The sequence below is a fragment of the Berghia stephanieae genome, chromosome 13, assembly GCF_034508935.2.
Source record: "Berghia stephanieae isolate SIO BIC M18660-M18661 chromosome 13, UCSD_Bste_1.3, whole genome shotgun sequence".
NCBI lineage: Eukaryota > Metazoa > Mollusca > Gastropoda > Nudibranchia > Aeolidiidae > Berghia > Berghia stephanieae.
In genome coordinates, this window is record NC_088372.1 from 2,436,209 (window position 1) to 2,450,780 (window position 14,572).

The window sequence follows — 14,572 nt, forward strand, 5'->3', positions numbered from 1 at the left end:
TAGTTCACACAATAAAAGTTTTTATTACTTTTTAAGTTCACACATAGATAAAAGTTTTTTTTTATTACTTTTTATAGTTCACACCATAGATAAAAGTTTTTTTTTATACTTTTTATAGTTCACACCATAGATAAAAGTTTTTTTTATTACTTTTTATAGTTCACACCATAGATAAAAGTTTTTTTATTACTTTTATAGTTCACACCATAGATAAAAGTTGTTTTTTATTACTTTTTATAGTTCACACCATAGATAAAAGTTTGTTTTTTATTACTTTTTATAGTTCACACCATAGATAAAAGTTTGTTTTATATTACTTTTTATAGTTCACACATAGATAAAAGTTTGTTTTTTATTACTTTTTATAGTTCACACCATAGATAAAAGTTTTTTTATTACTTTTTAAGTTCACACATAGATAAAAGTTTGTTTTTTATTACTTTTTATAGTTCACACCATAGATAAAAGTTTGTTTTTTATTACTTTTTATAGTTCACACCATAGATAAAAGTTGTTTTTATTACTTTTTATAGTTCACACCATAGATAAAAGTTTGTTTTTTATTACTTTTTATAGTTCACACCATAGATAAAAGTTGTTTTTTATTACTTTTATAGTTCACACCATAGATAAAAGTTTGTTTTTTATTACTTTTTAGTCACACCATAGATAAAGTTTGTTTTTTATTACTTTTTATAGTTCACACCATAGATAAAAGTTTGTTTTTTATTACTTTTTATAGTTCACACCATAGATAAAAGTTTTGTTTTTTATTACTTTTTATAGTTCACACCATAGATAAAAGTTTGTTTTTTATTACTTTTTATAGTTCACACCATAGATAAAAGTTTGTTTTTTATTACTTTTATAGTTCACACCATAGATAAAATTTTTTTTTATTACTTTTTATAGTTCACACCATAGATAAAAGTTTGTTTTTATTACTTTTTATAGTTCACACCATAGATAAAAGTTTGTTTTTTATTACTTTTTATAGTTCACACCATAGATAAAAGTTTTTTTTTTATTACTTTTTATAGTTCACACCATAGATAAAAGTTTTTTTTATTACTTTTTATAGTTCACACCATAGATAAAAGTTTGTTTTTTATTACTTTTTATAGTTCACACCATAGATAAAAGTTTGTTTTTTATTACTTTTTATAGTTCACACCATAGATAAAAGTTTGTTTTTTATTACTTTTTATAGTTCACACCATAGATAAAAGTTTGTTTTTTATTACTTTTTATAGTTCACACCATAGATAAAAGTTTGTTTTTTATTACTTTTTATAGTTCACACCATAGATAAAAGTTTGTTTTTTATTACTTTTTATAGTTCACACCATAGATAAAAGTTTGTTTTTTATTACTTTTTATAGTTCACACCATAGATAAAAGTTTGTTTTTTATTACTTTTTATAGTTCACACCATAGATAAAAGTTTGTTTTTTATTACTTTTTATAGTTCACACCATAGATAAAAGTTTGTTTTTTATTACTTTTTATAGTTCACACCATAGATAAAAGTTTGTTTTTTATTACTTTTTATAGTTCACACCATAGATAAAAGTTTGTTTTTTATTACTTTTTATAGTTCACACCATAGATAAAAGTTTGTTTTTTATTACTTTTTATAGTTCACACCATAGATAAAAGTTTGTTTTTTATTACTTTTTATAGTTCACACCATAGATAAAAGTTTGTTTTTTATTACTTTTTATAGTTCACACCATAGATAAAAGTTTGTTTTTTATTACTTTTTATAGTTCACACCATAGATAAAAGTTTGTTTTTTATTACTTTTTATAGTTCACACCATAGATAAAAGTTTGTTTTTTATTACTTTTTATAGTTCACACCATAGATAAAAGTTTGTTTTTTATTACTTTTTATAGTTCACACCATAGATAAAAGTTTGTTTTTTATTACTTTTTATAGTTCACACCATAGATAAAAGTTTGTTTTTTATTACTTTTTATAGTTCACACAATAGATAAAAGTTTGTTTTTTATTACTTTTTATAGTTCACACCATAGATAAAAGTTGGTTTTTTTTTACTAAATCTTACCTTATTGAGGTAAAAACCACTCGTGTTGGCCGTGATGTAAATTGGAGATTCAACATCGAAACATTTGGCCACGATGTAACAAATGTCTCCGTTCAGCTGTCTCCAGGGCTGGGCTCGGCATCCGTTTTGATAAACGTACGTGTCGCCTGGAGATTGATAGAAAAATAAAAGATGAAACAAGGAAATGACTCGCTTAGAGTTAGAGAAAGACTTTTACATTTCCAATTGGATAAACGTAGGTGTTGCCTGGAGATTGATACAAAGATAATAGATGAAACGCTTTTATGCTCGCCGGAGAAATATTTCATACGGGCATCTGCCATTGTTCCAATAGTTTAGAGCCAGTGTTACTAAGTTACCATGCATCATTAGGAAGGAAGTGACGTTACGACTGTTGAAGAGTATGCCCAACCTACCGTAGTACTGTAAGTATTCCAGGGGATGTCTGTTTGAGTCCTCTCCAGCAACCCCACTCAATATCTGATATTCTCCGTCTACAACTTTGGGATTCAAACGCTGATCACTGGAAGTTGAGAAAGAAAAAAAATAAATCAATAAATCAAAAACAAAAACAAACGAAGAATAAATAAATTCATCTTAATTAATAACATTATTTTTAAATTGTGCGAAAAAAAAAATTTAAACAACAACAAAAAAAAAAATAAATCATACAAAACACTGCAACATTATTAAAGTTCATTTTTTGTTTTTGTTGATATAGAATTACTTAATGATGAGCAAAATGGGGCATGGAGAAGTGCCAGATGAGGATAAATAATAAAAAGTCACGGGGTCAGTGCCAAACTCAGGAATCATTTGACATGACCAGGCCTGTAAATGGTTGGTGAAAATATTGTCAGAACTTTTTGAACACGCGAAAATAGACACAACAGGACGAAAATATGGACACAACACAGATATGACACGTTAATTGACTATTCAAATCATGTCACTTATTTTATGGTACCCCAAAAAAAAAAAATCCCAATCATTTGAGGGCCCAGGTCTGAGTTAGTTAGAAGGATGTGTATCTAGATAGTGCTTGACACGGGAGGCTGTGTATCTTGGCTCCTGTTTGTTTATATTAAATGTTTACGCTGATTCTTTCGTTTATTTGGATTAATTCTTATAGAAGAAGAAGAAGAAGAAGAAGAAGAAGGGAAAAAGAAATAAGACACGGAGAAATGCATGTGTGTCGGTAGCAAAATAGAGAGAAACTTTCCAGTCCGTGAATCTCCGACACACTTCTGTGCGTGTGTTATTTACCGACTAGGTGTGTGTTTTACGACTCGCGCGAACTTCGCGACCCTCTCTCACTGGTTTTGGGACAGTAGCCAGGCAGTGAATACATCCACGTCTAGAGGAGTGTGTAGGTGGCATGATATTATAGCTAACTGACAGACGGCCTAGTTTTGTTTTGTCTTTGATGCGACAAATAAAATTTTTTTTTTTGTTTTTTTTTTAAGTCGGCATTTGAAACTGAGTAAAATCAGACTTTTTCGAGGAACGAAATAAAAGTCTTTTATTTTCTTTTTTTTTGGTTCTGTTCTTTGACGATACGAATTTTATTTTTACTATTAATTTTTTTGGGGGAAATATTAGCACTTATAGAGCAAAATCGTACTGTCGGAAATCCGACAATAGTCGGAAGAGTTACAGGCCTGCATGACACCCTCCGCCTGTCCTCTTTCTCTCTCTTTTTCTTTCTCTCTCTCTCTCTGCCGGGCAGAGGGTGTGGTGTTCTCTGTTTTCATCTGGCACTTCTCCATAACCCTATTTTTCTCATCATTATTGATACCAGTGCCCACTCCACACACTTTCTCAGAAGAGACTTACTTCGTGATTTTGATAATGCTGGCGTTAAGCATCTGTTCGTCTAATCTGAGCAACTTCAGTCTAAGGCTCAACACTGTTTTCTTCTCTTCCAGCTCTCTCGTCTTCTCCTCGCTGCCATCTGCTTGTTTGGCTAAAACTTCAATTTCTTTGGTGATCTCCTCGATGTATCGGTAGATGGAATTATCAGCTCCATCAATGGTGGCAAATCTGTCTCCGAGCATGTTGGCCACAGGATCTTTGTTTTCTGTTGGATGAGGAAAAAAGTTATTATTCCTTTGGTCACACAGCAAAGGTCATGGGAATGGGAATCTAAATATTCTTTCATGCTTAATCATGGAAAAGGGTAAAGTTTTAATTAAAAAATAAATAAATAAATAAATAAATAAATAAATAAATAAATAAATAAATAAATAAATAAATAAATAAATAAATAAATAAATAAATAAATAAATAAACAAACAAATAAATAAATAAATCAAGTCAAAACCGACATACCCTCCAAACAAGCCCTAAGTTCCACCATTTTTCTGTCTCCGGCGATTCGTAGAACATTCTCCACCGTTTCCAAGGAGAGGACGTTCAAGTTGCCGCCTGTCAACTCCAGCAGAGGAGTGCCATCCTTAGGCGATGTTGCATCTGATGACACAGACGTGCCTCTGCAGAAAAAGACATAAATGATCTTTAATATTATTCATTTCCACTTGAGTCCTTAGTTGGCCAGGGTCAAGAAAAAACTAAGTAATTCATCTCATTCAAAACAATGATAGAAAGCAATTGGAAAACAAGGTATAGGGGTATAGAAGACACAGCATGCCCACTATTGGAGGTCGGGATTTACCCATCAAGTTCAAGTTCAATGTTTTTATCTACAAAAGGCGGATTGTCCATCACTGCAGATTTTATATAATTATGTGGTGACTTTCTCCATTATTGTGTTATTGAGTGGACAAGATAAATGTTTAATAGTTGACCAAATTTGTTGTTGTTGGTAATATCTAAGATTTCTGGTAGGAAAGTGTTCCATTCTTTGATGGTTCTTGGGAAGAAACGTTTAATATTTGTTGGTTCTGTGTGTTGGGGTTGTGAACATACTGCTATGATTGTCAAATTGAACAAATTGGGGATCAACAATCCAGCTCAAGGTACAAAAACCCCCAAAAAACCCAATGTACCTGAAGTGGGGATCAAAGCAAGTGCCTTCCAGGTCAAAGTTGAATGGATCCACAATTCACATGAAGATAAAGCCATGATCAAAATAATAAAACGTCCTAGAAAATTAAAGCTCATAAAGTAACAGTTTAGTATTAAAAAAAAAAAATCAAGCTTTAATATAGCGTAATATCCACTAAAAGTGCTCAAAGCGCTTTACAAGGGGTCCCTAACAAACAGTAACACTTAACACGATGAACTAAACATGACGCCTGTTAGGCGATATTTCATTTTTTTTTTCGGACAGAGACAACGCTTTAACGGCCAGGTACTCATTTTACACCTGAACATGGTGACAGAATGTGAGTAAAGAGTCTTTTCCAAGGACTCAACTATGTGCTGAGCGAGGCTCGAACCCAGGATTTTCTGATCCGAAAGCTAGTGGCATTCCACAAGACCACATAGCCGCACGAACTAAAGTTTTAATGATAATATTGTGTGGTAAACTAAAAATGACATCTTTATTATTGGACATACAACAACTGCTACACTCACTTATCCCTGTATCCCGAGCTGGTGAAATCTGCTGTAGTGAGCGACGTTTTCCATGTGAGGGGTTTTTTGAAGACTAACTGACTCTCCTCCTGCGATTTGCTTCCCGATCCCTCTACGAAGGAGAGAATTGTGTTCAGCAGCTCCTCATTCAATGTTGTGAGTTCCAATTTCCCTCCTCTCCCATCTTTCGCAGACGTCCACTGTGCTGCGCGTTGAAGTGCCTGTCCCATGATGTGTCTGTATTTTTATATCGTACGCAGTCTCTATATATATTGTATTTTCAATCACGTCACCTGCCAAAAAAATTTTAAAAAGTTCTGTGTTATCCACATTGGGTGCACTGATCCTTATATGAACATAACTGTGGACCTCAATCCTACTATTATCTCTTTAAATGTAAGGTTAGAACTATCATTAATCGTTGTACATATGCAGCGCAATGCAATATACACAAGTTTTAAGAGAAAGAGGACGAGAGAGAGAGAGAGAGAGAGAGAGAGAGAGAGAGAGAGAGAGAGAGAGAGAGAGATAGAGAGAGAGGGAGAGATAGAGAGTGAGAGAGAGAGAGAAAGTTTTTCAGTTCAGTATTCGGTTGGGGCAGTGGAGGCTTTTCATTTTTTTAAAACTTTGACTCCATATTGAACTACTCAACTTATATTGTGCTATCTCCTAAATAAGAACTGGATTATTTTACTGTGATGATAGGGGTTTTTGAACTGAGGGGACCCTAACCAACAGCTACATTTAACACGGGGAATGAGACATGATGCCTGTTAGGCGATATTACAATTTTTTTTCGGACAGAGACAATGCTGTTACGGCCAGGTACTCATTTTACACCTTTTCCAAGGACTCAACTATGCGCCGAGTGAGGCTCGAACCCAGGACCTTCCGTTCCAAAAGTGAGTGTCATACGACAAGACCGCATAGCAGCACAAGGTAATATTGATCAAATTATTTTTAAAAGAGAAAAGTGAAAATACTGCCAATTTATTTTGTCACAGTTTCCCCTGTTTATCTCAATAGGTGACTGAAATAACACTCAATCATGAGAGGCATTAAATAAGCGATAATGAATATAACGAGATGTGAACAAAAGGGATGAGAGAAAAAATAAATTGCCCTATGTTTAGTGGAGGAAGCTAATGTAAAGAGAACTCTGCAAAAGGAAAATGGAATGGAATGAACCTTAGATTACGGTGAATCCTCAAACTCAAATACAAGCAATAGCAAGAATTTGCACTTAGAATATATAGAGATCCTCATTGGAATTAAAGCAGATTTCTCTTGTCTTTAAAGAATATTAATCTTTGTAGTCAAACCATTTGAAACCATTTTTAATATCCACAGAACAACTTAGCTAGCTTATTAATATTCCCAATGCAATATCGCTGTTTTGAAAGTTAAATGAACCCGAAAATGGATTAACAGTCCTGTTGGAAGCTAACTAGAGGCCAAGTTTAAAACACAACAACGTTCGGACTAAGCTTAGGTCTAAGTCAAGTCCAAATCTGAAGTAAAGTTCAATCAACATTACAAGGATTTTCGTTTTTCAAGAGTCACGAGAACAGACATTTGTAAAGCACGTAAATTCATAATAATTAGTAAAGCACGTAATTCAATAAGCTTTTACAACACGATCATTTCAAAATACCTCGAACAGTTGTCAGCAAACTCAACATACATGATAACGGTAACGGCATACTAAAGAAGAGTTGGCAAAAGTTTGAGAAGACTGAAACTGCTGAATTGTATAATGTATGGATGTAGAAGCCCCCCATGTGCGGAATAATAATTATGGAATCAAAAAATTATAAAATATGCATCAGTTGTTACCTTAATTTTAGTTTGGGTGTGGAATAGTTTATTATTGTGATCTCCACCATTGACTGCAAGATGCTTCTGTAGCAACTGTTGCCATAACTCAATGCGCATGTGCAAAATCATACCAAAAATGACAATCAAAAATATGAACTTAGAGGGAGAGAATACCCGAACGACGAAACGATAAAATAATTTTTATTGCAAACGAGGAAAAGAAAGGAAAAACTAAAAAAAGATATTGAGAGAGAGAGAGAGAGAGAGAAAGAGAGTCTGCAGATCTGTCTATTTCCAGTAAATTGTTACCTCGCGCATGGGTTGAGGTTTCATTCCATGCGCGGGAAATTTACAGATCCAAATTTGCTCAAACACCAACCCTTCAGTTTTTCTAAGACAAGGATACTGAGAATATAGATTAAAGAAGGAGCGCAAACTTACGTTTATTCTCTGCTCTGTTGTTCATATTGACCATGGGTGATGTGGTTATGTCGAACATGCTGGAATATGGTTGATGCAGAACAAAAACGCACCACCTTACCTCCATTTTGAACGAAACTGATCAAAGGGAAGTAACCAATAAATAACTTCGTGATTTGAAAATCAATGTAGGTAGCTATAGCCTCCCTTTTAACTCGCCAAAACATAGTCGTTGATATTATACTCTTTAGTTAAAGTTAAAGGCAAGCGCCTTGATATGAAGTGAGTAGAAAAGTGCCAGAAGACAATAGAGAATAAAAAAATTTTTCGCGGCGGTGGTGGGGTTTGAACCTGCGACCTTATTGGTACGACAACTCCGCCTGGCAGGTGAGAGCGTGGCTCTACCGTGTGAGCTATCCACGAACACAAAATATTCGTTTCAAACCCAAAGTCATTACTAGATCCCTCTCTCACCCACTTCTTGAGATCGCCGATTCGTTCACCACCATTGCGAAGTAATTTTGACCAGCAGTTAAGCTTAATAGCCAATATTCTCATCACAAACATATAACATAGAAACGATTGAGACATTGAGTATGCTCCGGTGTATGGGGTGAATTTTTTTAATTCAGAAAAGTGAGTGGAGCAGGCACTTATGTTGGTAACAACAAGATATGAAGTGAGTAGAAAAGTGCCAGAAGACAATAGAGAATAAAAAAAATTTTCGCGGCGGTGGTGGGGTTTGAACCTGCGACCTTATTGGCATACTCAATGTCTCAATCGTTTCTATGTTATATGTTTGTGATGAGAATATTGGCTATTAAGCTTAACTGCTGGTCAAAATTACTTCGCAATGGTGGTGAACGAATCGGCGATCTCAAGAAGTGGGTGAGAGAGGGATCTAGAAATGACTTTGGGTTTGAAACGAATATTTTGTGTTCGTGGATAGCTCACACGGTAGAGCCACGCTCTCACCTGCCAGGCGGAGTTGTCGTACCAATAAGGTCGCAGGTTCAAACCCCACCACCGCCGCGAAAAAAATTTTTATTCTCTATTGTCTTCTGGCACTTTTCTACTCACTTCATATCTTGTTGTTACCAACATAAGTGCCTGCTCCACTCACTTTTCTGAATTAAAAAAAAGCCATCGTTATGTTATAGACAGTGGCGTAGGGCCTTAAAGGCTATTAAGGCTAAGCCACAGGTCGTCATTGTCTTGAAAGTATGTAAGAATTTAACAATAAATAGTCACACTTTTAATTTTCTGTTTCACAAACAATGAAATTCGTTGTTTACCTGGTGATAAAAAACCCTTACAGAGCCTCAAAACTTGAACCAATCACACCGCTTTGAATTTACTACAGCTCGAGTCGTACTCGTGCCCCTGACCAATCAGTACAGCGTGTGGCTTTAAAGGTTGAGAAGGCTTCCAGCCATATTCCCACGGTACAACTAAGCGATACATTTCACGCTTGTCGTGTGCTATGACTGTGGGCATGAAGAGGCATCTTGACGTTGAACTGAGTCATTAGACAGATTGCGCATCGGGGCTCTAACGGGGCCGATTAGAGATAGACGACGATTGGGATTGTTTGGAAGCTTTAACCCTTTGCCCACTAGTCATTATGACATCCGAAATGCTATCGCCTTCTACATCTACGCCAGAACAGAAATAGAGGGTGGAGCCTACCATGATATAACATTTTATGGAGCCCTAATTTCGTCATATCAGTTCTGTCCACTGACAGGTGGGTGGGTATCGCTTTCCAGAACTTGTGTCCTTATATGAAATTCTGAGTTTTTGACCAATCAACGATTGCTCTTTTGATAGCTCGCTTGTCAAAATGAGTCAGCTCAACCCTTGATTTATGTACAGGCATCACAGGCGGTATATGTTGTGTAACTTCAAAGACCACGTTTGACCGAAAGCGATGAATGGAAGCCCTACTGTGGCGTGGAGAACGAGGTCTTGTATGTATAGTTACGTCATATCTCAACGCTCGTGAATTCTTAGTACGGCTGGACTCACAATCAAAACACGAAATATGTGTTTTAAACTCTTGAATCAATCGAGTTACATCAGTGCGTTCGTCTCATTGAGAAATGAAAAACGATATATAAATCAAGAACATCGACCGGAAAACAAGGAAATTATCATAAAATTATAAAATTTGAGAAAGCTGTTTTCAAAATCAAAACTATTACAAAAAAGGTTATTTCTCGACCGATTTTTATGAGACAAAGACAATTTTTCTCCACTTTTCAAGCTGATTCCAACAATGAGGTTTTCAAATTTATCGCGATAAGATTATTTGTCATTATTTTTTTTTATACCCAATTGACTGCTCAGGAAATGAATACGTAATCCTTGGCGGCTAGCGAGTAGGTGTTAAATTTTGCTTACCCTTTCCCACGTAGACGCACGCACACACACACACACACACACACAGACTTATCGTCGTCTAGCATCCTATCGTTCGGCTCGACGATTAAAAGGGGTTCGTATCGTCGCTAAAATAATTACAAAATACATATATTTAAAATATATTTATGGTAATGTGAATTAAATATTTTAATGCTCTAATATATCAAGAATGATCATTATTATGATTTATTACGGTGTGAATTGAATTTGACTTTTAAAACTGAAGTTTAATCTGACACCCTACTCGCTGTTATCATTCGAGTCTAAGTTGTAATAAGGCAACTTTGACCAGAAGTGAAAGACATACATTGTGTGTTCAGTCTGTGTGTGTGTGTGTATGTGTGTGTGTGTGTGTGCGTCTGCGTGGGAAAGGGTAAGCAAAATTTAACACCTACTCGCTAGTCGCCAAGGATTACGTATTCATTTCCTGAGCAGTCAATTGGGTATTAAAAAAAATAATGACAAATAATCTTATCGCGATAAATTTGAAAACCTCATTGTTGGAATCAGCTTGAAAAGTGGAGAAAAATTGTCTTTGTCTCATAAAAATCGGTCGAGAAATAACCTTTTTTGTAATATATTTGATTTTGAAAATAGCTTTCTCAAATTTTATAATTTTATGATAATTTCCTTGTTTTCCGGTCGATGTTCTTGATTTATATATCGTTTTTCATTTCTCAATGAGACGAACGCACTGATGTAATTCGATTGATTCAAGAGTTTAAAACACAGATTTCGAGTTTTGATTGTGAGTCCAGCCGTACTAAGAATTCACGAGCGTTGAGATATGACGTAACTATACATACAAGACCTCGTTCTCCACGCCACAGTAGGGCTTCCATTCATCGCTTTCGGTCAACCGTGGTCTTTGAAGTTACACAACATATACCGCATGTGATGCCTTTACATAAATCAAGGGCTGAGCTGACTCATGTTGACAAGCGAGCTATCAAAAGAGCAATCCGTTGATTGGTCAAAAACTCAGGATTTCATATAAGGACATAAGTTCTTGAAAGCGATATCCACCCACCTGTCAGTGGACAGAACTGATATGATGAAATTAGGGCTCCATAAAATGTTATATCATGGTAGGCTCCACCCTCTATTTCTATTCTGGCGTAGATGTAGAAGGCGATAGCATTTCGGATGTCATTATGACTAGTGGGCAAAGGGTTAAAGCTTCCAAACAATCCCAATCGTCGTCTATCTCTAACGGGACCCGTTGGCGCAAACTCAGTATTGTGGCTTTCTTACTCGCAGCCACACACAATGACCTAATTGTTCCATTGATGGCAATCGTGTTGTACCTGTTACCCATCCCTCTTCGAGGCGTGTCAGGCATGTGATATTAGCCACTCCCACGCCTCGTTCTGAAAAAAGTCCGCGAAATTAAAGGGGAGGCAAGAGAAAATCAGCTGATCGTTAAAATAGTAACAGAAAAGTGGAGGTGCTCGGCAATGAATGCAAGAAAGACATTTAAAACGCCGTAAAAATGTTTAAAAATCACTTAATGTTATAATTACCATCCATAACAACCTGTCAAATTCACATATGTAAGATGTCAAGCCAAAATTAATAATAAAATAATAAAGAACACGATTGACCGGTGGTCCGTTGACTACACATGCATACGAGTACCAGAAATATTTTGTAAACAATGTAACACAATATAATGTGTAAGTTTCAAAGCAAATGCAACCACAAATAACATCAAAGAACAATGTGGGACTACTGTTTTAATTTCATAAAACCAAACGTATATTTTCTGCCCCCGATATTGAACGTGTAGTTAGTATGTATCGTACAAACAACATTCGTTTAGACAGGTAGTCGGGATTCTAGCGCCAGTTTTATTTGGGCAACCATGATTGGGATTTCACTCAATGCACTTATTATTATTAATTATTATTATTATTATTATTATTATTATTATTATTATTATTATTATTATTATTATTATTATTATTATTATTATTATTATTATTATTATTATTATTATTATTATCATATAATAATAATAATAATAATAATAATAATAATAATAATAATAATAATAATAATAATAATAATAATAATAATAATAATAATAATAATAATAATAATAATAATAAGCAGTTGAAAGGATATAGTCTTTGGTGTATAAGTGCATATGTACAATATTTCTTATAATAAATGCTTCAAAACAAAACAAAACTAAAAAAAATAAATAAAGAATAAATGAATAAAAATATCTATTTGGGCATTTACTTACATTAATAGTCTTGAAAATCACAATCACAATCCATGAAAATTAAATATCCCAAAATCCGAAGAAGACATGAATTTAATCCAAAATCCAACACAGGAATGTATTTTAATAGGAGACAGATATCCTATTAAAACCATAGCATTACTTGCAAACAACAATACCCCACTCTGTGTTTAACGGGCTTGTGGCCGTCACATTGTAAATTGTGGCCGCATTAGGGTAATCGGTGTCCTAAAGACTGACATACTGACATACAATCAATGAGAACTATAAAGAATCCATTCTAGAATTCAACTACAAACTGAAAAGCATGATAAATATCACTCTCTCAAATAATTTCCTTTGCTCAGGTTCACTCACACTCTCCTTTATTGCAAAACATTGATAAGTGAGATAAAGTTTGTATTTCAATTATAAACTTAATCACATAACCTAAATGATGGAGAATAAAAACAGCTAATTATAAAAATAATTCACAGATCAAATTATCTATTTGAACTCCGCAATTTAGCTTAATTACTCATTGACCATATATTTTTTTAAATGGCATTGTTTCATTTAAACAAGACCATGACGCTTATGCCTGGACCGGGTATTCACAAATTCTGCTTTTGTGTTCCACTTTTCGAATCGAATATATCTCTATCTTATCCGTTTATTTGCAAATTTTCTGCACTTTATAAATAAGACCATAACGCTTATGTCTGGACCGGTTGTTCGCAAATTCTGCCTTTGTGTTCCACTGTTCGATTAGAATTAATCTCTATTTTTTCTGTTTATTTGCAAAGTTTTCTGCACTTTATAAATAAGACCATAGCGCTTATGCCTGGACCGGGCATTCGCAAATTCTGCTTTTGTGTTCCACTTTTCGAATCGAATTAATATCTAGTCTATCCGTTTATTTGCAAAGTTTCTGCATTTTATTAATAAGACCATAACGCTTATGTCTGGACCGGGCATTCGCAAATTCTGCTTTTGTGTTCCACTTTTCGAATCGAATTAATCTCTATTTTATCCGTTTATTTGCAAAGTTTCTAGATTTTATAAATAAGACCATAACGCTTATGTCTGGACCGGTTGTTCGCAGATTCTGCCTTTGTGTTCCACTGTTCGATTAGAATTAATCTGTTTTTTTTCCGTTTATTTGCAAAGTTTCTGCACTTTATAAATAAGACCATAGCGCTTATGTCTGGACCGGGCATTCGCAAATTCTGCTTTTGTGTTCCACTTTTCGAATCGAATTAATCTCTATTTTATCCGTCTATTTGCAAAGATTCTGTACTTTATAAATAGGACTATGACGCTTATGTCTGGACTGGGTATTCGCAAATTTTCCTTTTGTGTTCCACTTTTCGAATCGAAATAACATCTAGTCTATCCGTTTATTTGCAAAGTTTCTGCACTTTATAAATAAGACCATAACGCTTATGTCTGGACCGGGCATTCGCAGATTCTGCTTTTGTGTTCCACTTTTCGAATCGAATGAATCTCTATCTTATCCGTTTATTTGCAAAGTTTCTGCACTTTATAAATAAGACCATAACGCTTATGTCTGGACCGGGCATTCGCAAATTCTGCTTTTGTGTTCCACTTTTCGAATCGAATTAATCTCTATTTTATCCGTCTATTTGCAAAGATTCTGTACTTTATAAATAGGACTATGACGCTTATGTCTGGACTGTATTCGCAAATTTTCCTTTTGTGTTCCACTTTTCGAATCGAAATAACATCTAGTCTATCCGTTTATTTGCAAAGTTTCTGCACTTTATAAATAAGACCATAACGCTTATGTCTGGACCGGGCATTCGCAGATTCTGCTTTTGTGTTCCACTTTTCGAATCGAATGAATCTCTATCTTATCCGTTTATTTGCAAAGTTTCTGCACTTTATAAATAAGACCATAACGCTTATGTCTGGACCGGGCATTCGCAAATTCTGCTTTTGTGTTCCACTTTTCGAATCGAATTAATCTCTATTTTATCCGTCTATTTGCAAAGATTCTGTACTTTATAAATAGACTATAGACGCTTATGTCTGGACTGGGTATTCGC

The 14,572-nt window shown here is 34.5% G+C and overlaps 1 protein-coding gene across 2 annotated transcripts in view; it reads right to left on the bottom strand.

Annotated features, from left to right (window-relative positions):
• Positions 1 to 7,999, bottom strand: part of LOC144959138 (outer dynein arm-docking complex subunit 2-like) — a 70,148-nt gene extending 62,149 nt beyond the window's left edge. The window contains exons 1-6 of one of the 2 annotated variants that reach the window (XM_078891623.1): positions 7,871 to 7,999; positions 5,612 to 5,904; positions 4,403 to 4,563; positions 3,908 to 4,151; positions 2,488 to 2,594; positions 2,072 to 2,217 (exon numbers count right to left, since the gene is read on the bottom strand). In XM_078891623.1, the coding sequence (XP_078747749.1) occupies positions 2,072 to 2,217; positions 2,488 to 2,594; positions 3,908 to 4,151; positions 4,403 to 4,563; positions 5,612 to 5,841 (888 nt within the window). In that variant the 5' untranslated portion in view covers positions 5,842 to 5,904; positions 7,871 to 7,999. Of the gene's footprint in view, positions 1 to 2,071; positions 2,218 to 2,487; positions 2,595 to 3,907; positions 4,152 to 4,402; positions 4,564 to 5,611; positions 5,905 to 7,447; positions 7,538 to 7,870 lie in introns of those variants that run through there. The other variant, XM_078891622.1, reaches the window with a different exon arrangement.
• Between the last annotated feature and the right edge of the window lie 6,573 nt (positions 8,000 to 14,572).